The 26271-nt window shown below is 40.7% G+C and overlaps 1 protein-coding gene across 2 annotated transcripts in view; it reads left to right on the top strand.

Annotated features, from left to right (window-relative positions):
* Nucleotides 1-603: 603 nt before the first annotated feature.
* The window catches only part of ZBTB40 (zinc finger and BTB domain containing 40), a 41400-nt gene continuing 15732 nt past the window's right edge, over nucleotides 604-26271 (top strand). Inside the window, exons 1-10 of one of the 2 annotated variants that reach the window (XM_007459204.1) lie at nucleotides 608-1331; nucleotides 1804-1937; nucleotides 15678-15870; nucleotides 16488-16630; nucleotides 19277-19469; nucleotides 21230-21366; nucleotides 21777-21978; nucleotides 22341-22474; nucleotides 24644-24812; nucleotides 25099-25566. In XM_007459204.1, coding sequence (XP_007459266.1) covers nucleotides 635-1331; nucleotides 1804-1937; nucleotides 15678-15870; nucleotides 16488-16630; nucleotides 19277-19469; nucleotides 21230-21366; nucleotides 21777-21978; nucleotides 22341-22474; nucleotides 24644-24812; nucleotides 25099-25566 — 2470 coding nt within the window. In that variant the 5' untranslated portion in view covers nucleotides 608-634. Of the gene's footprint in view, nucleotides 1332-1803; nucleotides 1938-15677; nucleotides 15871-16487; nucleotides 16631-19276; nucleotides 19470-21229; nucleotides 21367-21776; nucleotides 21979-22340; nucleotides 22475-24643; nucleotides 24813-25098; nucleotides 25567-26271 lie in introns of both variants that reach the window. The other variant, XM_007459203.1, reaches the window with a different exon arrangement.

Genomic DNA, 26271 nt, shown 5'->3' with positions numbered 1-26271 from the left:
GCATTTTAAAGGGGAGGGAATGACGACCTGTATTCAATGCTGCAGATAGGTCAAGTAATATGAGGACATTTTATTATAAATCTGTTTATATATATATATATATATATACATATATATATATATATATAAATAAAATGTCTCCTTCATTTGGCTGAGAACTTGAGAGCAGAATGCATTTAGCAATGTAGTTACTTACAGCTTTGAAATCAGTGAGACATGGGCATGCCACTTAATGGCTGTTTTTCTTTAAGCCGGTTCTCTCAGTCTCTGAGCTTCAGTCTTATGTATAAAATGGGGAGGATACAGTACTTTTCCAGTGAGTTTTTGTGAGGATCAAATGAGGTCCTCCAGATGACACACTAAGCATAGTCCTGTTCGTGCAGTTAAACCCATGCCAGTTATTATCATGATTAATTCAGTATACCTGGCACAGTACCCCTTCCTATTCAGCAGCATTTGCTCAATGAACCAGTGAATTGCCTGTTCATTTTCATATTTCATTCGGGGCATTTCCCTGTGTGCTTATGAAGTATTAACATGGCATTTTTGGGGTTTCTCCAGGATCTAGTGCTGATCCTCGCAAAGTGATTCTGGAAGAAGAGAAGAAAGGAAGTCCTCAGACAGAGCTGATGCGATGGAGCTCCCCAACTATAGCCGGCAGCTGCTGCAGCAGCTCTACACGCTGTGCAAGGAGCAGCAGTTCTGTGACTGCACCATTTCCATTGGTACCATTTACTTCAGGGCCCACAAACTTGTCCTGGCTGCTGCCAGCCTCCTGTTCAAAACCCTGCTGGATAACACAGACACCATCTCCATTGATGCATCTGTCGTGAGCCCTGAGGAGTTTGCCCTCTTGTTAGAAATGATGTACACTGGCAAACTACCTGTGGGCAAACACAACTTCTCCAAAATCATCTCCTTAGCCGACAGCCTACAGATGTTTGATGTGGCTGTTAGTTGTAAAAATCTTCTAACTAGTCTTGTAAACTGCTCTGTTCAGGGTCAGGTGGTGAGGGATGTCTCCACACCATCCTCAGAGTCATCCAGGAAGGAGTTGGAGAAGCCTGAAGTAGAAATCCTTCCCTCCGAGGGTGCTGGAGAGCTTCATTCTTCCCCGGAGGTTTCCAGCCCTCCAGGGGGCCCTGTGAAAGCCGAAATGGGGGAAGTGATCCAGACGGTTGTGCAAGAGATGAGTGTGGATCCTTCCGCTGCCCAGGGGATTCAGGGGAATGCAGACACCCCAGTGGAGACTCCTCTGACAGCTGAAGATTTTTCCCCTTCTCCTGTTGTACAAACCTTTAGTGAGGCAAAGGAAGCAAGCCCAGAACCAGGTAATATTCATTTAATAGTTCTTTTGTAATCTATCCTTCTGTTGTCAATTACTAGATTCAGTGATCTTTATGAGTTTTTTGTTTGTTTGTTTCATTGATAAATTTATCAAAGATCACTGTTAGATTGGAAACCAAAATCCAATGCAATACTTGTACTAGGACATTCTTCTTTTAAAAGTGTCTGTGGTTTTGAGTGTTGCAAGCCTGAAGATGAACCACAGAGCAGAAAAGCAGTATTGAAATAACCATGTACCATCTTTGATTCTTACCCATTATTTTAACTAGGATAATGATGGCACAAAGGAGGAAGCTATTAGAGATGCTGTTTGCTATTACTCATAACTGATACATTAGCTGTTTTGTTTACAAATGCAGCACATGACCTAAAGGTTCTCAGACAGCTTAAACTTTTAAAAATTATTTCAAGTCATCAATCACTGATTTTTTAAATTTTGTTTTGTTTTACATTCAGAGTGTGAGGGGAAACATTACCAGCTGAACTTTCTTCTAGAAAATGAAAAAATCTTCTCAGATGCACTCTTGATTACCCAGGATGTTTTAAAAAGACTAGAAGAATGTTCAGAAATTAAAGGTGCACAGAAGGAGGTAGGTACCATGAGTTTTATTTGTTTGCTGGTTTAGTGTTCTCAGGATAGCAGATCAGTTATCAGGGTCTCAAGTTTTTTCAAACTTAAAATTTTTTTTTTTTGACATTTATCCCCTAAAGGACAGTCATGCAAAAGTGCTAGGCAAGAGACTTTCAAAACGAAGGTATATTTTGATCACTAGGTGGATCCCAGCTTACAACCGGTTTTGATCCAGGATACTTAACTGAGCTTACCATTTCCTCCTGATTAATCAGGAATAAAATGGGGCAGAAGGTAGTTATGGATAACCCCAAATCAGAGATGCAGTAATAAAAACAAAAAACCAAACAACAATAAATACTCAAAACATGGTACAAAAAGGATTTAATATGGACTTACACAGTAAATTGCATCGTGTTTAGGAATACAGTGGTCATTTTCAGACATTAAAACAATAATGGTGAACATTTATTGAATACTTACCTTGATACACTTGGTATCAATACATGTGTTATCTCATCTAATCCTCAGAAAAATCATTGAGGTGGATACTATTTTATTATTTTTTATCACTGTTTTATGGATGAGAAGAACTGTCTCAAAGAGGTGATGTAATTCGGCCAAGGTTGCAGAGCTCATAAAACTAAGCTCTGAGCAAGAATTCAAACCTAAACATTCTGACTTTAGAGCTCTCCTCTTACACATTGAGTTACTGCCTCCCAAAGGGATAAAAATGATGCGTGTATGTCATGTATGTATAAACGTATATAGGCATCACATGACAGAAAACTGTCAAATGATTATCATGCTCTATTTCTTAGCTGACGTTTTCTGTTTTTTCATTATCTCAGTGAGGTGCATCCCCCTCTGTGGGCTCCCTCACTACCCAGTTCCTCACACCTAATGCTGTAGGGTTGACTGCACTGCCACTTTAGGACTCCCTTGCTTCCCCTTTCTTCCAGCCATGCCTCCCATTCTGAGAGGTGCTGGCAGAGTGAGCGGGCACTGCCCCTGTAGGCTTGCTCATCTGACTGAGGGGGTAGTGTGGGGAGGCCTCCCATGTTGCTGTAGACAATTTAGTGTCTGTTAGTTACTATTTTTTTTTAAAGGGAGGTTGCAATTTTAATTTTTTTAGTATTTATTTATGGCTGTGTCGGGTCTTCGTTTCTGTGCGAGGGCTTTCTCTAGCTGTGGCAAGCGGGGGCCACTCTTCATTGCAGTGCGCGGGCCTCTCACTATCGCGGCCTCGCTTGTTGCAGAGCACAGGCTCTAGACGCGCAGGCTCAGTAATTGTGGCTCGCAGGCTCAGTTGCTCCGCAACACATGGTATCTTCCCAGACCAGGGCTCGAACCCATGTCCCCTGCATTGGCAGGCAGACTCTCAACCACTGCACCACCAGGGAATCCGTTATTTACTATTAATCCAAGCAATAAATGCCTTCTACTATTTAAATAATTCCCTGATTCATAGCAAGTTACTTTTTAAAAAAACAAATTCAAGATCAATATTTACTTTAACTATGGTTTATCGACAGTTGGCTATAAATTGTTTTTTTGAGAGATAAGCTGTTTACAAGACTGGGCTGACCCTGATGACTCTCTTAGGGGAGGTTTCAAGTGGTAAAACCTTGGTACTCTTTGTACTCATTATGCTGAAGGACATTATGGTTTTGTATTTTTGCACTTGGATGTTCTCTTAACTGTTCAATCCATCATTTTGTCACTAGTTTGCTACCTCGATAGCTTATAGACACACCTCTTCATTTTCTCTCTTAAGACTTCCTCTCCACTTAACTTTGGTTACAGAGGAGCAATATCATTCCTTAGATCAGCAATACTCAAATTATTAGTGTCACCTCTGTACTAACTTAAACTGTGTCTTATGCATTTTTTTCCCAACACGTGTACCTGAAAGTGTCTGGCACATACAGGTGTTCAAGAAATGTTTGCTGTACAGGGATTCATTCAACATTTCCCCCCCCACTGCTTGTCCTAATCATTTGATGGCAATAATGTTAATAGTACTTTGCAATAACACTGATTCACTGTTGGTGATCATTATAGGCTTATGTTATTTCTTCCTCGGTTTTAGGGGTCAGAGTAAGAGCACTACAAATCACTTGGTAGCTATATTTAAAACTGATTCTGTTTTATTCTATAATAAATTGTTCAGCTACAGAAAGAAAAAGGGAAAAATACTTTAAGAACGTAAGATTAAATTAAATATAGAGTTGGGGAGGTACTGCTTTGTATGTAGGCCCTGTACTTCTCTCTTTCTCTCTCACTTGATTTTAGACAGCTTGAGGTATGATTGATGTACAGCAGATTGTACATATTTAAAGGTTATAGTTTGCTAAGTTTTGAAACCTGAAATCATCATCACAATCAAGATAGTGAACATATCCATCACCCCTAAAAATCTTGTCACATCCCTTTGCAATCCATCCATCCTGCCCCTTTCCACTTGCTATTCCCCAGGTAACACTTGTCTGCTTTCTCTCTCTCTAGATGAATGTGCATTTTCTAGAGTATTTTATAAATGGAATCATATAATCTGTATTCCTTTTGGTCTGGCTTCTTGCATTCAGCATAACTATTTTGAGGTTCACCCAAGTTGTTGCATGTTCATTCCTTTTTATTGCTGAGCAGGGTCCCATTGTATGGATATACCATTTATTTATCCAGCTCTACCATTTACTAGTATTGTTAGCTTCAGCAGCTTAATACCTGAAAGCCTTAATTTCCTAATTTGTAAAATTTGGTAGTGTTATCACCTACATCATAGGGTCATTGTGAATTAATTAAGATTTATGTAAAACTCACACTAAAATGGCAGGCACATAGAAGGAGCTCAGTAGGTGACGACTGCTTTTGTTTGCTGATACATTAACTCAGTATTTTTTTTAATTATTTATTTATTTTTAACATCTTTGTTGGAGTATAATTGCTTTACAATGGTGTGTTAGTTTCTGCTTTATAACAAAGTGAATCAGCTATATGTATACATATATCCCCATATCCCCTCCCTCTTGCGTCTCCCTCCCACCCTCCCTATCCTACCCCTCTAGGTGGTCACAGAGCACTGAGGTGATCTCCCCGTGCTATGTGGCTGCTTCCCACTAGCTATCTGTTTTACATTTGGTAGTGTATATATGTCCATGCCACTCTCTTACTTCATCCCAGCCTACCCTTCCCCCTCCCTGTGTCCTCAAGTCCATTCTCTATGTCTGCATCTTTATTCCTGTCTTGCCTGTAAGTTCTTCAGAACCATTTTTTTTAGATTCCATATCTATGTGTTACCATACGGTATTTGTTTTTCTCTTTCGGACTTACTCCTCTCTGCATGACAGTCTCTAAGTCCATCCACCTCACTACAAATAACTCAATTTTGTTTCTTTATGGCTGAGTAATATTCCAATGTATATATGTGCCATATCTTCTTTATCCATTCATCTGTCAATGGACATTTAGGTTGCTTCCATGTCCTGACTGTTGTAAATAGAGTTGCAATGAACATTGTGGTACATGTCTCTTTTTGAATTATGGTTTTCTCAGGGTATATGCCCAGTAGTGGGATTTCTGGGTCATATGGTAGTTCTGATTTTAGTTTTTGAAGGAACCTCCATACTGTTCTCCATAGTGGCTGTATCAATTTACATTCCCACCAACAGTGCAAGAGAGTTCCCTTTTCTCCACACCCTCTCCAGCATTTATTGTTTGTAGATTTTTTTGATGATGGCCATTCAGACTGGTGTGAGGTGATACCTCATTGTAGTTTTGATTTACATTTCTCTAATGATTAGTGATGTTGAGCATCCTTTCATGTGTTTGTTGGCAATCTGTATATCTCCTTTGGAGAAACGTCTATTTAGGTCTTCTGCCCATTTTTGGATTGGGTTATTTGTTTCTTTGATATTGAGCTGTATGAGCTGCTTGTATATTGGGGAGATTAATCCTTTGTCAGTTCCTTTGTTGGCAAATATTTTCTCCCATTCTGAGGATTGTCTTTTCGTCTTGTTTACGGTTTCCTTTGCTGTGCAAAAGCTTTTAAGTTTCATTAGGTCCCATTTGTTTATTTTTGTTTTTATTTCCATTACTCTAGGAGGTGGATCAAAAAGGATCTTGCTGTGATTTATGTCATAGAGTGTTCTACCTATGTTTTCCTCTAAGAGTCTTATACTGTCTGGTCTTACATTTAGGTCTTTAATCCATTTTGAGTTTATTTTTGTGTATGGTGTTAGGGAGTGTTCTAATTTCATTCTTTTACATGTAGCTGTCCAGTTTTCCCAGCACCACTTATTGAAAGGCTATCTTTTCTCCATTGTATATTCTTGCCTCCTTTATCAAAAATAAGGTGACCATATGTGCATGGGTTTATCTCTGGGCTTTCTGTCCTGTTCCATTGATCTATATTTCTGTTTCTGTGCCAGTACCATACTGTCTTGATTACTGTAGGTTTGTAGTATAGTCTGAAGTCAGGGAGCCTGATTCCTCCAGCTCCATTTTTCTTTCTCAAGGTTGCTTTGGCTATTTGGGGTCTTTTGTGTTTCCATAAAAATTGTGAAATTTTTTGTTCTAGTTCTGTGAAAAATGCCATTGGTAGTTTGATAGGGATTGCATTGAATCTGTAGATTGCTTTGGATAGTATAGTCATTTTCACAATGTTGATTCTTCCAATCCAAGAACATGGTATATCTCTCCATCTGTTTATATCATCTTTAATTTCTTTCATCAGTGTCTTATAGTTCTCTGCATATAGGTCTTTTGTCTCCTTAGATAGATTTATTCCTAGGTATTTTATTCTTTTTGTTGCATTGGTAAATGGGAGTGTTTCCTTAATTTCTCTTTCAGATTTTTCATCATTAGTGTATAGGCATGCAAGAGATTTCTGTGAATTAATTTTGTGTCCTGCTATTTTACCAGATTCATTGATTAGCTCTAGTAGTTTTCTGGCAGCATCTTTAGGATTCTCTATGTATAGTATCATATCATCTGCAAACAGTGACAGCTTTACTTCTTTTCCAATTTGGATTCCTTTTATTTCTTTTTCTTCTCTGATTGCTGTGGCTAAAACTTCCAAAACTATGTTGAATAATAGTGGTGAGAGTGGACAACCTTGTCTTGTTCCTGATCTTCGTGGAAATGTTTTCAGGTTTTCATCATTGAGAACGATGCTGGCTGTGGGTTTCTCATATATGGCCTTTATTATGTTGATGTAAGTTCCCTCTATGCCTACTTTCTGGAGGGTTTTTATCATAAATCGGTGTTGAATTTTGTCAAAAGCTTTCTCTGCATCTGTTGAGATGATCATATGATTTTTATCTTTCACTTTGTTAATATGGCTTATCACATTGATTGATTTGCATATATTGAAGAATCCTTGCATTCCTGGAATAAACCCCACTTGATCATGGTGTATGATCCTTTTAATGTGCTGTTGAATTCTGTTTGCCAGTATTTTGTTGAGGATTTTTGCATCTATGTTCATCAGTGATATTAGCCTGTAGTTTTCTTTTTTTGTGACATCTTTGTCTGGTTTTGGTATGAAGGTGATGGTGGCCTCGTATAATGAGTTTGGGAGTGTTCCTCACTCTGCTCTATTTTGGAAGAGTTTGAGAAGGATAGATGTTAGCTCTTCCCTAAATGTTTGATAGAATTCATTTGTGAAGCCATCTGGTCCTGGGCTTTTGTTTGTTGGAAGATTTTTAATCACAGTTTCAATTTCAGTGCTTGTGATTGGTCTCTTTGTATTTTCTGTTTCTTCCTGGTTCAGTCTCGGAAGGTTGTGCTTTTCTAAGAATTTGTCCGTTTCTTCCAGGTTGTCGATTTTATTGGCATATAGTTGCTTGTAGTAATCTCTCATGATCCTTTGTATTTCTGCACTGTCAGTTGTTACTTTCATTTCTAATTCTGTTGATTTGAGACTTCTCCCTTTTTTTCTTGATGAGTCTGGCTAATGGTTTATCAATTCTGTTTATCTTCTCAAAGAACCAGCTTTTAGTTTTATTGGTCTCTGCTATCATTTCCTTCATTTCTTTTTCATTTATTTCGGATCTGATCTTTATTATTTCTTTCCTTCTGCTAACTTTGGGGGTTTTTTTGTTCTTCTTTCTCTAATTGCTTTAGGTGTAAGGTTAGGTTGTTTATTTGAGATGTTTCTTGTTTCTTGTGGTAGGATTGTATTGCTATAAATTTCCCTCTTAGAACTGCTTTTGCTGCATCCCATAGGTTTTGGGTCGTTGTATCTCCATTGTCATTTGTTTCTAGGTATTTTTTAATTTCCTCTTTGATTTCTTCAGTGATCACTTCGTTATTAAGTAGTGTATTGTTTAGCCTCCATGTGTTTGTATTTTTTACAGATCTTTTCCTATAATTGATATCTAGTCTCATGGCGTTGTGGTTGGAATGTCCTATAAATATCAATTAAGTCCATCTTGTTGAATGTATCATTTAAAGCTTCTGTTTCCTTATTTATTTTCATTTTGGATGATCTGTCCATTGGTGAAAGTGGGGTGTTACTATTGTTGTGTTACTTTGTGTTACTGTCGATTTCCCCTTTTATGGCTGCTAGTTTTTGCCTTATGTATTGAGGTGCTCCTATGTTGGGTGCATAAATACTGACAGTTGTTATATCTTCTTCTTGGATCGATCCCTTAATCATTATGTAGTGTCCTTCTTTGTCTCTTCTGATAGTCCTTATTTTAAAGTCTATTTTGTCTGATATGAGAATTGCGGAGCACAGGCTCGGGCGGGGCAGCCCCACCAGCCATGGCTCACGGCCCCAGCCGCTCCGCGGCTTGCGGGATCTTCCTGGAGCAGGGCATGAACTCGTGTCCCGTACATTGGCAGGCGGACTCTCAACCACTGCGCCACCAGGGAAGCCCTGGTATTTGTTTTAAAGTCTATTTTGTCTGATAAGAGGATTGCTACTCCAGCTTTTTTTTGATTTCCATTTGCATGGAATATCTTTTTCCATCCCCTCACTTTCAGTCTGTATGTATCCCTAGGCCTGAAGTGGGTCTCTTGTAGACAACATATGTACAGGTCTTGTTTTTGTATCCATTCAGCCAGTCTGTGTCTTTTGGTTGGAGCATTTAATCCATCTACATTTAAGGTAATTATTGATATGTATGTTCCTGTTACCATTTTCTTAAATGTTTTGCGTTTGTTACTGTAGGTCTTTTCCTTCTCTTGTGTTTGCTGCCTAGAGAAGTTCCTTTAGCATTTGTTGTAAAGCTGGTTTGGTGGTGCTGAATTCTCTTAGTTTTTGCTTGTCTGTAAAGGTTTTAATTTCTCCGTCAAATCTGAATGAGATCCTTGCTGGGTAATCTTGGTTGTAGGTTTTTCCCTTTCATCACTTTAAATATGTCTTGCCACTCCCTTCTGGCTTGCAGAGTCTCTGCTGAAAGATCAGCTGTTAACCTATGGGTATTCCCTTGTATGTTATTTGTTGCTTTTCCCTTGCTGCTTTTAATATTTTTTATTTGTATTTAATTTTTGATAGTTTGATGAATATGTGTCTTGGCGTGTTTCTCCTTGGATTTATCCTGTATGGAACTCTCTATGCTTCCTGGACTTGACTGATTATTTCCTTTCCCATATTAGGGAAGTTTTCAACTATAATCTTGTGAAATATTTTCTCAGTCCCTTTCTTTTTCTCTTCTTCTTCTGGGACCCTTATAACTCGAATGTTGGTGCATTTAATGTTGCCCCAGAGGTCTCTGAGACTGTCCTCAATTCTTTTCAATCTTTTTTCTTTATTCTGCTCTGTGGTAGTTATTTCCACTGTTTTATCTTCCATGTCACTTACTTGTTCTTCTGCCTCAGTTATTCTACTATTGATTCCTTCTAGAGAATTTTTAATTTCATTTATTGTGTTGTTCATCATTGTTTTATGCTCTCTAGTTCTTCTACGTCCTTGCTAAACATTTCTTGTATTTTCTCCATTGTATTTCCAAGATTTTGGATCATCTTTACTATCATTACTCTGAATTCTTTTTCACGTAGACTGCCTATTTGCTCTTCATTTGTTTGGTCTGGTGGGTTTTTACCTTGCTCCTTCATCTGCTGTGTGTTTCTCTGTCTTCTCATTTTGATTGACTTACTGTGTTTGGGGTCTCCTTGTCGCAGTCTGCAGGTTTGTAGTTCCCGTTGTTTTTGGTGTCTGCCCCCAGTGGCTAAGGTTGGTTCAGTGGGTTGTGTAGGCTTCCTGGGGGAGGGGACTAGTGCCTGTGTTCTGGTGGATAAAGCTGGATCTTTCTGGTGGGCAGGACCATGTCTGGTGGTGTGTTTTGGGGTGTCTGTGACCGTATTATGATTTTAGGCAGCCTCTCTGCTAATGGGCGGGGTTGTGTTCCTGTCTTGCTAGTTGTTTGGCATAGGGTGTCCAGCACTGTAGCTTGCTGGTCGTTGAGTGGAGCTGCGTCTTAGCATTGAGATGGAGATCTCTGGGGGAGCTTTTGCCCTTTGCTATTACATGGGGCCAGGAGGTCTCTGGTGGACCAATATCCTGAACTCAGCTCTCCCACCTAAGAGGCTTGGGCCTGACACCCAGCTGGAGCACCAAGACCCTGTCAGCCACATGGCTCATAAGAAAAGGGAGAAAATAAAGAGAGAAAGAAAAAAATAATAAAATAAAGTGATTAAAATTTTAAAAATATTATTAAAAATTAAAAAGTCATTTTAAAAAAAGTCATTTTTAGACTCAGTCAGTCTTGAAACTCCTTTTTCACTTAATGCCTTATAATATCCTAGTGCTGTGGTCACTTACTCTGACATGAGATGGTTTGCTGTTGATGTTTTAAGCTTAATTTGCTTAAGTCATGCTTTCAGATAGATACCATTACCCTTGGAAGTAGCTTCCTGAACTGCAAGTGTAGTGTCTCATACAAAGCCATCAGTCTTTAGAACAGCAGTTCAGTATATATAAAAATGATGCACTTGTTAAAATGGTGGATTTGTTAAAATGTACACCTCCAGACCGCATTTCCAGAGTCTGATTCTTACATTGTGGTAGAGCTTGGGAATCTCCATCTTTAACAAGTTCCCCATGGACTGCTTTTTTGGTATCTCTAGACTACATTTTGAGAAGCATTGCTGGAGAAGTTAATGGTTTAACAAAATTCTTAATGTATGATGGCAGATGTCACGGTGTCTATGCTGACAGCTCTCAGTGTTTTGAGTAGCTGCTGAATACCCATTTCCCAAGTGTTATTCTTTGCTTTCTCCTTGATTCAGCAAATACTTACTGAGCAACTGGTATGTGCCAGGCATTGAGCTGGTTGCTAGGAAAATAAACATAAATAAGACTGGATCCCTATCCTTATAGAATGTCTTGACAGCAAAGAAATCCTGCCACATATGTAATTTTTGGGGAAGTGTATACAGAAGTCACCCAACTACAGGAATCCCCAAAAGACTTCAGTGTCAAATGTATTTATTAGAACTGTTCACTTGGAACATCATTCTGCATTTCAGCTACAGTTGTAAAGGTTGTTTGGGGGTTTTGTTTGTCACTGTTCTGTTTATACATCTTTAGCTCCCAGAGAGCTTTGAATGTTTTTTGTTGTTGTTGGCTGTTATTTGGTTCATCATCATAAATTAAAAAGATGGCTCAATGTTAACTATAATCTACACTTAGGTGTGTAATTTTGAGGCCTGTTAAGGCTTGTGAGTGATGTTCTGATTGAGATGGACCAGCCTGTTCCTTTTCTTAAAAACAGATATGAGGTATGTACCTGGCCTGGATTGCGTTAAGGGAGGGCATCATGAACCAGTGTCCTGATTATTTTCTTTCCTGAGATAAATGATGAAAGGTGGCAAAGCCATTCCCTGAGCAGTGATTGCAGCAATATGAGAAGAACCTGGGCAGCTTGAATTGCGTGAAACCAAAGCCAAAACTGATTACGGAGAAATCTCTTGGGTGCCGGGATGGGAAAGTGGCTTCCCCTTGTCTCTATCTCAGTGTAGTATCTCTTACCATTAGAAAAAGCTGATACTGACCTAAGAGGCTTTCTGGCTGAGCTGAGTAAAACCTGTATTTAAAGGCAAACTTGTACTTTTTTTCACCTTTTATGCTAGAACTTTTAATTGTCTACTTGCTTTATTCCTAGCCGCGTCCCTGCTTTTAATTAATTGTGTAGATCGCAAGGTGAGTGTTTGACTAGAGTAAGGAGATAACTTTTTCTACTATTGATTTCCTTGCTGTTTGATCCACTTTTCACCTAAAGTTCTAGAAAGACTCCCAAAGCTGAAGACCTGGTAGCATCCTTTTTTCCTTCAGCTTTGTTTCAAAGGCAAACAGCAGTGAAGGCTCTTATGTGAATCTGATGTTTTCATCTGTGTTACTACTTCAGAGGTTTGCCAAGACCTGTAGGTCTGTGTTTTGTGGACTGTGTTCACTAACACAGTATAGGGTAACCTTCTTGAGAAGTGAGTGGATAGGGTTCACTTTACAGGTCTATGAGAGATGAACTTAAGTTGTTTTTTTCAGATCTCCTCTCTGCTAATTATTAAATCTAAGATATGCAGCTATAGCTAGAAGGGCTAGTGGTCTTATGGGAAGGGAATTTCATTCAGTTAAACAAACATTTATTAAGCAACTGTTGTATACCAGTCTCTTCGCTAATCACTGAGACCAGGAGGAATGGTACAGATTGTCTAGATGCTACCCAGTGTTCAAGTGATGTTGATTCTAGTAAGTCCAATAAAATCCAGTGAAATGGATATGGTTACACTCAAAGTTTGGGAGATGGAACTGGGTGAAAGGTGTGCCAGATCATTGGAATGAGCTCAGTGTTTCATCAGGGTATTCTGCTCACTAGCCATGCAAACTTGGGCAAGTTACTTCACCTCTCTGACTCTCCTTTAAGTAGTCGTAGTAATGCCTCCAGGATCTGATGTAAGTAGTAAAGTAGATGGCAAGTATGCACGGTATCTGGGATGGTATTGAGCTGTTGTGGTCTGTCTCATTATTACCATTGCCTGGCCCTCAGCATTCAGGAAGGCATGAGCGAACAAGAATATAATGTAACAAAGACAAATCTGAAGGCAGTAGGCAAATGGTTGGGAAAATAAGTAAATTCAATTAAAAGATCTGAGTGTAAGGGAAAGATTAAATGGTTTTTTCACATATAACAGAGGGAAAGAAAACTGTCCCATCTTTAAACATATTGACCTATATTTCACTCATAGTTAAAAGTACTTTGAATAATTCTGTGACCATGAATTGATACAAATTTATTGAAGTACCTTTAACTCTAAGAATCAAAGGAGTTCCAAATGTCTGGTTAAAGAATAAAACTCTGTTTTGGTCCATTTCTTAGAGTTCTGTTATGTGATAGCAATCAGTGAATTCCAGCCTGTTGCAATATGTGACACCCTTCTGTTTAGTCAGATCCCCTATTTCAGAAAAGGGCTCACTCCACTGTGGAACCCCAGGCAGCTTAGGGGGCTGGTAGAGTAAGCTAACAACACTGGCTCTGGTGCAGGTCCCCAGTAGGTCCTGGAAGAAAGAGCAGAGAGCAGGGCTTTCCAGGCAGCTGTCTGCTCCCTCCTGGCCCTTTGATCAGCCTACCCCTGCTTCTCTTCCCAGATGGTCACCCTGGTGTCACTGCTGAGCAATGAAGTTAACAAATGTTTTAATTTCACTGCCGAGCAGTTCTGCAGAGGAGGAAACAGCAGAGAGGATAATGAGAAGCGCATCAGATGCCACCATTGATGAAAGCTTCTCTTCCCCACTGGCTCAAATGATAATGCCAGACAAATTGGATACTGAGAGAGGTGGATCTGGGGTATTCGGAGAGCTTCCGGGGGAAGAAAACTGGCCTAGGATAGAATGAGATAGCTGTATGTTGTATCAGTTAAGTGCACAAGAGGGAGGGAGGGAGGGAGGATAGAAATGGAAAATAAAGAGGAAGAAACAGGTTTAAAACTAAGGGCATTAGCAATAGTGGGTCTTTATAAGATACCTATTCCTGTGTTGAACAAATTAGTCTTAAAATTTAGCAGCTTAAAAGAACAAACGTTTATGACCTCACAGTTTCTGTGGGTCAGAAATCCAGGCATAGCTTACCTGAGTCCCTGGCTCAGGGTCCGTCACAGGGCTGTACTCAGGGTGTCAGCCTGGGCTGCAGACATGTCGAGGCTCAGCTGGGGAGTGTCTCTTTCTAAGCTCACTCACTGACTGTTGACCGGGGATGTGAGTTTCTTGCCACATGGGCCTCTTTATAGGGTACCTCTCAACATGGCAGCTTGCATCCCATAGAGGAAAGACACTGAGGGAGTCCACACATGGGCGAGATGGAAATCACAGTAACCTAGCCTCACAAGTGGTGTCCCATTACTTTTGCCATATTCTTTTCCTTAGAAGCAAGTCATTAGGTTCAGCTCAAGGGCATGAAAACCTGGAGGCATACTGGGAACCCCAGGCTGCCTACCTCAGGTCCCTACTGCTGTCAGGGAAGAGGCATTCTAAAGAGATTTTAGGCCAACTGATAAAAGCAAGAAAGGATGAATAAATGTGACCAAAGAGAATTAAGCATTCAACTTACATTTTTATCTCATTTGTTTATGATTTTTAAAATAGAGACAAAATGAGTTTATCTTATGTTCATGGAAGTTACTTATTCCAGTAAAAACTTAATAAGGATTATTAAATTGTGTTTTATCTATGTTTACTTTTGGAGATGACCAAAATTCATAGGAACCTTTTTTTTTAGTTTAACTTAGCTCTGATCAGGAAACAAGCTAGAACAAACTCAAGAAACACAAAGTCTAACTCATTTATAATCCTGTTTATTTGGGAGGAGAGAAGGAGATAAAGTCCCTCTAAACAACAATTTTAAACATATAATTACTGTCAGAATATATAATAACTGTCTAGGTGAACTTTGCCAGTGTACATGTTCAAGAGATCCTTTTGTGTTGTGTATGTGGCTGTGTGTGCATGTCTGTGTCTAGAAAACCTTTTTGCTCTCTAAAGACTCTCATGAGAAAATATTTTCTTTTATAGTATCGACACTAAAAAACATCAGGGGTAAGTTGTAGTTTTGCCAAGTAGAAATATAAAGATTATACATCAGACTATACTCATGAAATTAAGTTTTGATTACCAGATTTTTCATTATTGCTGAAATAGAGATATTAATTCTGCCTTCCAGTTGGCATTCCTCCCATTTGTGTGAGAGATGCCCTGTCAGACCGAAGAAAGGAAAGCTAATGTTGTTTATTTTACCCCTGGAGTTGTTGATATTTGAATGCTCTAGGTTTTGAAAAGTCATGAAGGGAGTTGGGTTTTAGGCATGTGGTGCTGAGACCCCTGGAGGATAAGGCACATCTAACAGACACTGTGGCTCTGGACTGAGACAGAGTTCAGGATTAGTGCACTGGTTTTCAGGGTTGTCTTCATAAAGGTGATAGTTAAAGCTATATGTGTGAGAGCTTTTCAAAAGGAGAGTATATAAAGTGAGAAAAAGAGTTGAAACCAGTCCTAGGTACTGCTTTTGCTTATGGATTTGGAAGAAGAGCCAGTGAGGAAGGCAGAAAAAGAGTAGTCAGAAAAGTGAGTTCTTACCCAAAATGCTTCAGTGTCAAGAAGTCAGAGGAGAATTGTGCTGCAGAGGTGATAGTACCGTCAAATGCCATAGAAAGGTCAAGTAGGTGGGGATCAAACTGTTGAGGGCCCACTTGCCAAATCCAAGGAGCGTGGAGTTCTTGTGGCTGTGGCTAATTTGTCTTCCTGGGCACTTGTGTTCTACAGACCATAATGGGATGTCTTGTGGGTGAAGAAGGCCAGTCGGCGTTCCAGAGAATCCTGGGTAAAGTAAGAAGTGAGAGCCTGGAAGTTCAGACTGTCGTGTCCCTGTTGAGGCTGTTCCAAGATTCTAATCCTGCGGTAAAGACGACACTGTTAGACGGACAGCCAGAGGCTATAGAAGCAGTGCAGCCAGAAGGTACGAGAAACTTTATGCACCTGAGTGACTGAACTTTATTCTGGGAAGATGCTGCAAAGCTTGCTCCAGGGATGCATTTCTTCAATGGCTTAGTTATTGTTAAAGTGATTTTCACATAAATTCTACCTGTAGTTCAAGAGACTGCATGTTAATATATACAAACTGAATTTGAGTCTTCATTTCTACCCCCTCGTTAACTAATCTGACGCCTTGGAGTTGGAGAATACCATCAGTGTTCTCCTGCCCTTCAGAAAGCCACACATCCAAATCAGTGTTTTGAGTGCCCACGGTGAACTGGTTTGCTGACAGCACTTAAAAGGCTGAAGTTTCTCTCGTTTGGGTTAGGTACAAAGCAGTGGCCTTGCCAACCAGAGGTTAACCTTTGGCTGGCTCTACAGCTTTGTGTTTCGACAGACACATGAAACAGTTTTCCTTTCATAGAGTTTAAACAGAATAATAAAGCATTTTCCTCTCCAAAAAGAGATTCTGCATTCGGGTGCTCAGAATTGGCTGAGAATCACTTTACTATTCTGTTAGATATGCCTTGACAAACTATGCTGTCATTTTCTTCAAATTCACGAGCTTCTCTTGTTCGTCTCTAGCTCTTTCTCCCCCAGGGAGCACAGAGGAGGGAAAGACCTTGTCTGTTCTGTTACTAGAACACAAAGAGGACCTGATCCGGTGTGTAACACAGCTGAGACCTATTTTGGAGTTCCTGGAAACGGGCGAGGAGGAATTCCTGACTGGCTCTGAGAAAAGGGTAACTGTCGAGTATCTCTTCCTCCTTTCTGCAGCACTTTGTTTTAAACCTCTTTTGTGACACCGAGCACTTTTTACCTTGCAGTATTTCTTCACATACTACATAGTAAGCACCTTGAAGCTCAGGTTCTTGCTTCATACCTCCATGTATCCCCTGCACCAGCTTGCTGAGTGCCTTGCATACTATAGTCAGACATTACATCTTTAGATGCATGGATGGATGGCTATTCCTGCTCTGACTCCGTGGGATTTTGATATAAAACATTTGCCCCAAGAGTTAAAGTGTTTAGGCACATTTCTAATTGTTATGACACTTTTTACAGAAATGATACACTGTTCATCTTTAGAAAATTGGGAAAACAAGCAGAAAGAAAAAAGTCCAAATCTTCCACCATCTCACCACCCAGAGATGATCACTACTAACATTTTGGAACACGTGCTCCCACTTTTTCTCGTTTGAATCATCCTGGGATGGGATTATCATATAGCTTTGTAACTTTATTCTTTAATTGAATATATTGTGAATATATTTCCATACCTACATATGGATTTTGGTAGCTGCATTGTATTGTCTAATGGATATACCATAATTCATTAATTATTTTGGGGCATTTGTTTCTTAGTTTTTGCTATTCCATATTTTGCTATTATAAATAATGTTACAGGGGAACATTTTACACACAAATTGTTGCATACTTCTCAGATTATTTTCTCAGGATAATTTCTAAGAAGTGAGATTTTGGAATAGAGAGTAAAATTTTTCAAGTGTTTGATATATATTGCCAAATTGCCCTACCTTGGGTTCTGGGGGTAAATAGGCATATTTTCACTTCAGGATTGGAAACAGATACAAGAATAGTAATTGCTATAGCTGCCATTTATTTATTTATTTATTGTTTACTGTGTGCCAAGTAATGTACTGAGGACCTTTAAAGCATTACTAAATTCTACCCCCGCAGCAACTTTATGAAGTTATGGTTAATACCCTAACTTTAAAGATGAAGAAACAGAAGCTAAGAATGGTAAGCAGCGTACCCAAAGGCACAGCTGCTTGGGGCCAGCATTGAAACCCAGACTTCTAAACAAAGCACATCTCTTACCCACTGTGCATCCTGCTTCCTAATGATATCAATAACTACTATCATTTATTAACAATCACATATGTCCTAGGAGTTTTGCTCGGCTCTACAAATGGCAACTTCATTTTAGAGAATTATCATACTGACAGTGCAAGAGTTGGTACTGTTATCTTCTTTTGCAGATGAGAAGAATAAGGTTTAAAGACTTAAATAACTTGCCCAAGGTCACACAGGCCATACATTTTAGAACTGGGTTTCAGACTAGGCCTGTCTGGCTTTAAAGTTCATACCCACTCTTTACAGTATCTGGCTGCCTCGTTTTGTCTCAGGTTATTGTTTACGAGCTAAGAGATAGCACAAAAATCAGTACGATTTTTAGATACAAGCCCTTAAGTTTTAAATTATAGCTCATTTAGTAGAAATCTAATATATATTAGACCTTAAACAAAGAGAAAGACTATATTCTGTATGGACAAGGTATGTGACAACTTAATTTATAATATACACATGCCTTTCATATATGTAATATAGATATTTCTTTTACATATATAAAACCAATTTGGTTTTATAGCTAAATTTATTATTTTAAAACAGAAGTAATTTGATAATAGCGTCCTCTGGCATGCTACCGTGACCATCTGCTTGACTCTTTCTCCGGAGAGCTGGCATTTTCTCAAAGGAAAGTTCAAAATTCAGTTACTGTGAACCTGTAGATTACATGTACTGAAATAATCCACTGCATTATCCACAAGAGCCGAGTTATACATATTTAGTTGCAGTCCATTAAGGCTAGTTCGATTGTAATTGGAAAATATCTTTAAAATAACTGTCAGCTGTTTGACTTTTCAACCTTTTGCTGGAGGCCTGTGCCCTCTTGACTCAGAAAACCCTCTAGCATACCAGGGAAGAACAAGTGGGTAGAACTGTGGGATGATGACTGGAGCTGGTGCATGTGGCCACTGGGGAGGAGAGGGCTAGATAATGAGGAATCTGCTAGAAAAATGATCCTGAAGTGCACTTTAAATCTATTATTTTGGAGGCCACAGACAAATGTATGAAGTATCCGGGTATTCAAATTGCAATGCAAATAAAGTAAAAGGAAGTAAAGTAATAGAATTGCTCTGAACTTGCAGCCTCTGCCTCTGTCATGTACTTGACTGAACAGAGATGAAAAACACTGTAACTGTATTTACTAATTGCCAGTCAGTTTTGCAATCTTAGTGTCTGAACAAACTCAATCTAAAGCTTAGATGTAAGCTGCTTGCTCTATCGTATAGGCCTAGCGTAAGAATATTTTCACAAAATGCCAACTGTCAGAGGCAAAGAATATGCACAGACCCGCAACTGAGAAAGAAAGCTTCATGGAGCTGTTTGTTTGGAGAATGTTTTGGATTTTTATTGAAACAGAATAAGGAAGAGACTACGACAAAACTAGCGCTAGAGACAAGCAGAAGAGGACCTGGAGTCGGGGCGGCTTGTAATGCTGTCTTGCTGGTCTTCCCAGTGGTGTGTCAAATGCACTTAGAATTTCCAGTAACTAGTGTCGGGTTGATTGCTTGCCACTGCAGGTGATTCTGAATTGCTGTGAGGGTGGAACACCCAAGGAGACAATAGAAAATTTGTTGCACAGAATGACTCAAGAGAAGACCCTGAGCGCTGAGAGTTTGGTAAAACTCCTTCAGGCTGTGAAGACGACATTCCCAAACTTGGGCCTTCTGCTGGAGAATTTGCAGAAATTAGCTGCTTTGCCGAGCACCACAGGTATTAGTTAATTATTGACTCTCTGGACTGGAACCACTCCTACAGAAAATTATAGCTTAAAACACCCTTTTGGCTCCTTGCTGGGGGGGGAGATAAGACAATGTTAAGAAAGGCCATTGTGAAAGAGAAACTAGCTGTCACAAATCAGTGATTCTTGATATCTCTGGAGTTAGGATCGGAAATCTAAGAATTTCTTCTCCATTAAGCTGCCCCGTGATGTTCCCGTGGTTCAGGGTCTAAAAGTGTGGCTTTCCCGGGGCTGTCACAAGCCACCTGTGAACGCCTGTGGAGCAGATGGACTCAGCGCTCACACGTGTGAGCAGCAGGAACTCAGGTCCTGACGTCCCCACTCCCACTGGAGTGCTGTTCGGTCCCAGCAGTGCCCAGGATTAACCACCCCTTGTGTCCAACCAGTTTGGGACTATCCCTTAGAAAAACAACCCAACTCTAGCCAATCATCCCCCATCCCAGAACGTTTGAGAATGAAATGGTTTTCAGAAGAAGTCTATTTGGGAAATGAGAGAACTTTCTAACTAGCTTGTAAGAATAATATATACTTATACAAACTTGAACAGTTTAAAAAATAAAGAAGAAAACCTCAAATCCCACCACGTGATAATTTCAGTATTAAACACATTGACATATTTTATCTATCACATTATTTTTACAATGTTGAGATACTCTACCATATTTTACCATTTCCCCCACTTATCAATATAACATAAACATTCTCCTCCACATTTCAGAACACTCCCTAGAATTCTATTCTATTTTTTTAAGGCTATGTAGTTTCTATCATAAGTATACTTATGCTGTCTTACTCATGCCCTTGTCTAGGGGCACATGTAGCATAATGATTAAGACTATCAAGGTTACTGGGATTTGCATCCTGACTTCTTTGGTAGCTCTGTGACCCTGAGTAAGTGACTTAACCCTTCTGAACCTCATTGTCTCCCCTGTGAGATGGTGGTAAGAATGGTACCTTCCACCTTCATTTTTGTGGCTATTATGAGATAATATATGTAAACATGGAGCACAGTGCTCAGCACATAATATAATATGCACTCAGTAAATATTAGTTGTTATCATCATCATCACAAGCTTCTCAGTAGCAAATATCTTTGTACACAGATTTTTTTTTTTTGCCTTCAGATCATTTCTTAAGGCTAGATTCCCAGAAGTGGAGTTACTGAGCCAGAGAGGAAAATAAATTTTTAAATATCTACAAAGCTAATGAGAATGCCTGATAGTTTTGATTTTTCTTTACTTTCAAATAAATATAACCTCTTAAAAGAGAGTAACTAACAGATTGGCTGAGAGGGCATATAAACAGAAGAACAATGGGTCAGCTTTCCTACCGCCGTCCTGACTCGTGCCTGCCTGTACTTTGGATCGCTGCATGGATCCTTTACCTCAGGCCTGGTAGGTAACATCCCTTGAATCTCTACATCTGCACCTCTTACAAGTGCAGCCTTCTAATTACCCCCTGGTTGAGCAATCACTAGCTTCTACCACTGGGCGCTAACTTTCAAAGTGTTGGTGGTTTTGTGACCCTGCAACACTGAGTGATTAAGTGTAGACCAGAGGAGACGTGAGCACACGTGTGTGAGGCCCCAAGCCACGAGCTGCACTTGTGCTCCAGAAGAGACAGAGCTGCTGTGCTGATCTGTTCTTCTGTCCGCATTTGTAACTCCCCTCATGTCGTGTAGAAAAGGCCTTAAGGAGGTTTTGTTGTTGTTGTTTTGCTAATATCCTTACAGTCCAAGCAAGCCCTGATGATTATGGGATTGAACTATTGAGGCGGTATCACGAAAACCTCTCAGAGATTTTCACAGACAACCAGATGTTACAAAAAATGATCCCACATGTGAAGAGTTTAGCCCCTGGAGAAAGAGAGGTAAGAGAGAAAGGGAGGAAGGGTGGGCAAAATTGAGAAAGAAGGAAAAAAGATTAACATATATATATTTTTTTAATGTATTTCTATTTTATATAAACATACACACACGCAGCCATGTTGAGAAATGCTAAGGGGTCAGCAGAGAAGGAGATAGTAGGTGATTCAATTTCTAAGACAGAGTGACAAGTAGGAGAGTTGTAATTTCTGCAGTGATAAGGAAAAGCATTCAAAAGGAGGAATGAAGAACCTTCTCGTGTGTAAACATCTCTCAGGTTGAAAGAAGTGAAGGATGTTGAAAAACTCCTCCCCAGAAATACGTTCACTACAATCTAGTGCTCAGACTTGCAGCTCTGCAGCTGGGCCAGTGGCTAGAAAGTCCCTTATGTGTATGTTTGTGCTGCATCTTCAAGGTCATGGAGAAGCTTGTGAAACGTGACTCTGGTTCAGGTGGTTTCAGTTCTCTGATGTCAGCAGTTCTAGAAGAGCAGACTCTCTCTGCAGCAGCCATTTGGCAACTGCTGCTGGTGGCTCAGGAGACAAAGTCCTGCCCATTGAACCTGCTCACGGAGGAAATACGAAGGGAGCCTGGCGCAGATGCTTACTTCCGGACAGGTAGGTTGCCTGGCCTCTGTGCTGGCTTTGCCCCCACCAGAGATTATTGTCAGTCTTTGCAAGAAAACAGAGCTCTCTTACAGTAGTCTTCCACATCCTGACCAGTAGAAGTAAGGACTGGCAATTTTGTTCAAGGACATGGGAGTTTGTAAACCTTTCAAAGTAAAATGTGCAGCAGTTCTTCTAAGCTTATATTAATTATACTCTGATTACAGTGATGTTTGCCATCTTCTTCACTCCCAACTCCAGGTGGGAGATAGATGAAGTATATTCTCATTATGAAGAACTGAGTTGAGAAAAGATGAAAGGGAAAAATGGTGCTCATAGTTGTACTAATGAGTTTTCAATCCCTCTTTGTTCAGTGATGACCCCAGAAAGTGCTGCCTTCGAAACCATCCTGAGGCATCACAGGTTGATCCTAGAGGCCATCCAGCAAAGGGCTGAACTCAAGTGCTTGGCCTCAGAGGAAGAGCGCCTGGCAGAGACTGTGAAAGAGGTGTGGTGGGGATAACAACACAGTGTTTGGGGGAGTTTTACAGCATTGATGCCCGGGACTGTCTTCGCTCCTAAGGGAGGAACCAGCTCCTTGGAGCACCTGCTACGGGCAGGCCCAGGCTAAACAACACTTGTCATGCTTTTGCTCTTATAATCCTCCCAACTCTGGGTGACAGGTGATGCCACCCACATTTTACAGATAAGGGAGCTCGTGCTCTGAGGGGTCAATGATGTTTCTAGGATGTACTAGCTAGTCATAGAAGCAGCCAGGACTGGAACTCAGGTTCAAGTGACTCAAACCCAGATTTATTCCATTTGTTTAAACCTAGGAAAACTCAAAGGGAACCATGATACTGGTCTCTCACATGTTGTAAGAAGCAGCTTTTTTCAGAGGAAGAAAAGTAAAATTGGTCTTATTACATGCTCTATTCTGGCTTCTAGAAAGAGCCAAAACAAACATAGAAAGAACAAAGCTTTTGCCCATATGGGGTAACAAATAGTGCCAACTCATTTTCTGTAAGGCTTCTCACAGTGTGGCCAGCATCCCAGAAAAACCAGGTGGGGATTGCAGGGGGAATTCACGGATGTTCATCCCAGGATCATGTGCATCTTGAGTGGGAAAGAATTATAAAGGAGCATAAAATTAAAATACAGATTCACCTGCCGTGCTTTTTGATCCAAGTAGGCATGGATGGTGTGTAGAAAGGCTGTCCTAACTGTCCACACAGGTGACAGCCCCACCTTGGTCTGACTCTCAGATGGGCAGAAGATGGCACACATTTCTGTGGGGCTTCAGAGGAGAGATTCACCTGCTAGACTTTCTCCAGCATGCCTCGCACTTCAGAGATGGGGCTTCTGGCGTTGATCAGTTTTAGCCTCACTAATTAGTCTCAAGCCTGCCTCCAGGGACATCAGGTTTATTTAGATAGACTTGAAAAGAGCAGAAATAAAATATCTTCCAAAATGAAAATTCCATTTGGCCATCTGTGGATGGTTTAGCTTTATTTTCTCAGTGTACTGACTCTTTTCTGCTGATAGCTGTAACATTCTGCGAGGATGGCTTTGAAATAATATTCTTGGCCTCTTTAAAGCCCCTATTTGAACCTTCTTTAAAAACCTGAGTTTCAGGCTTCCCTGGTGGTGAAGTGGTTGAGAATCTGCCTGCTAATGCAGGGGACACGGGTTCGAGCCCTGGTCTGGGAGGATCCCACATGCCACGGAGCAACTAGGACTGTGAGCCACAACTACTGAGCCTGCGCGTCTGGAGCCTGTGCTCCAACAGAGGCCGCGATAGTGAGAGGCCCGCGCACCGTGATGAAGAGTGGCCCCCGCTTGCCACAACTAGAGAAAGCCCTCGCACAGAAACGAAGACCCAACACAGCAAAAATTAATTAATTAATTAATAAACTAAAAAAAAAAAAAAGAAAAATCTGTTTAAAAAAAAAAAAAAAACCTGAGTTTCGGGCTTCCCTGGGGGCGCAGTGGTTGAGAGTCCGCCTGCCAATGCAGGGGACACGGGTTCGTGCCCCGGTCCGGGAAGATCCCACATGCCGCAGAGCGGCTGGGCCCGTGAGCCATGGCCGCTGAGCCTGTGCGTCCAGAGCCTGTGCTCCGCAAGGGGAGAGGCCACAGCAGGGAGAGGCCCGCGTACCGCAAAAAAAAAAAAAAAACCCTGAGTTTCTTTATGAAAGAAAATGATGTTTAAAAGGGTACACCTAAGTATCTAAAAACGTGAAGCCACTGATCATGCAGAATTACTTCCCAACATTGAAACAGTTATATATTACAAAAAATTATCTTGATCATCAAGACAGAAATGCCAACAACCAAGTCCTATAGCTTTCCAAGCATATAATACTAAGCTCTAGAAAAGTTCTTTGGGAGACTCCTGGTTTCTGAGAAGATACTTCTCACAGAAAATCCTCAATGCTTCCTTGCTTGCACCTTTATATTTGCATATTTGTCTTCATATGTGCCTCCTTGTTAAAATTTTGTTAATTTCCCTATTCTTGGAGAAAGAAGGCTCTCCACTATATTTATGGCACGAAATGTATACTTGTTACAGATGGAGCGATGCCTCCCTGAAATTAGCTTTGTTTTCTACGTTGAAAACCATGGAGAAAATCTGCTGATACTAACCGCAAACCTTTGTCTCATGGTATTCATTTAGATTCTGAGCATTTCCTCTGAGACAGCCAGCCCTGAAGCTTCCCTGAGAGCATTGCTGAGCAGAGCCATGGAAAAAACCATCTCGGCCATTGAAATATGTCAGCTCCTGTGCAGCATCCACAGATCTTTCCCAGGCCTGCAGCCTGTCATGCAGGAGTTGGCATATGCCGGTAAGAAACAGGGTGGGTGGGGTCCTCTTAGGCCCCCAGGTTGTTTCCTTATTGGAGAGAAGAGGCAGCAGTTCATTTAAGAGTTCACCCATCGCTGCTTTATTTTATATGCTCTCAAATACTTAGAAAAGTCATAGACATAGATGTAAAATGATGCTATCTGTGTTTATCAGAGAGTAAAGATGACAGTCCCCAGTAGTCTCCATTCTCCCCTAAGAAGGAAAGTTAGAAAGCAAAGTAGAAACATAGGAAATTCCCAGAGCCATCAGATCTCTCTCCTGTGCAGGTTTCCTTACTGAGGAAAAGGGAGAGAAGGAAAGGTGGATGGTGAGTAATAAATTTCACCTTGAAGCCAAGGACAAAGCAGATGAAAAGGCAGCTGAGCCAGCTGAAGAAAACTGCCAGCCTGGGAAACAGAACGGTCAAGGAGAGACTGGTTCCTTGCCAGAACAACAAGAGAAAGATACTTCTGCCTCCCCAGACTCTGCCAAGAAGAGCTTCGTCTGTAAGGCCTGCGACAAGAGCTTCCATTTCTACTGCCGCCTCAAGGTGCACATGAAGCGCTGTCGGGTGGCCAAGAGCAAACAGGTGCAGTGTAAGGAGTGTAATGAGACCAAGGACTCTAAGAAAGAGCTGGAGAAACATCAGCTGGAGGCCCATGGTACAGGTGGAGAGCCTGACGTCCCCAAGAAGAAGAAGAAGAGGCTTCCAGTGACGTGTGACCTCTGTGGAAGAGAATTTGCTCATGCCTCAGGTACATTCTAGAAGGCGAAGTGATAGAGGATGGTAATTCAGATATTGACGTTTGGATTCCAGGCCTCGCCTCCAGTATGCATGCAATAAGGGCTGTGGAAAGGCTTAGAAAATAGAGCAGAGGCAGGGTAATGTTTTGAGAAGAGCATGAGCTTTGGAATCAGCTCCCTGAGCTTTAATTTCCCCCTGTTAAATAGGCACCCTGATACCACCTACTTTTTTGAATTGCTGTGAAGATTTAAGATAATATAGCTGAACACCTAGTACAGTGCCTTCAATAGAGTTAGTACTCAGTAAATTGTGGCTATTATTATTCATAATAATAATAATAACTATTAATAATAATAGCTATTTCACACCTGACTCTTAGGTTTCCATGCATCACTTGTTTCTTGATAGTAAACAAGAGTCCTAGAAACCAGGGGATGTAGAATTTGAATTGTTTTCCCTTGCCCTAAACCTAATGAAACAGAAAAGTGAGTTTTGTTTCACTCTTTCTGGGTGACTGGGTTCTATTTAAGAGAGAGAGAGAGGAGATAGACAAGATAAACCCAGAACACTTGATGCCTGACCCAGCCAGGAAGGGACCAAGGTGGCTTGGAGCGCTGGGTGGTGGGCTGATGAGCAGCGTGGCCTGGCGTCCTGTGGCTCATGCTGTGCTTCCTCTCGAGGCCTGGCCTGAGACAGTGCTCGGGTGTATCCTCCT

Source organism: Lipotes vexillifer, unplaced genomic scaffold, assembly GCF_000442215.2.
Source record: "Lipotes vexillifer unplaced genomic scaffold, Lipotes_vexillifer_v1.1 scaffold496, whole genome shotgun sequence".
Lineage (NCBI taxonomy): Eukaryota > Metazoa > Chordata > Mammalia > Artiodactyla > Lipotidae > Lipotes > Lipotes vexillifer.
The sequence above is the reverse complement of the archived record's forward strand: the minus strand, read 5'-3'. Positions and strand labels throughout refer to the sequence as shown.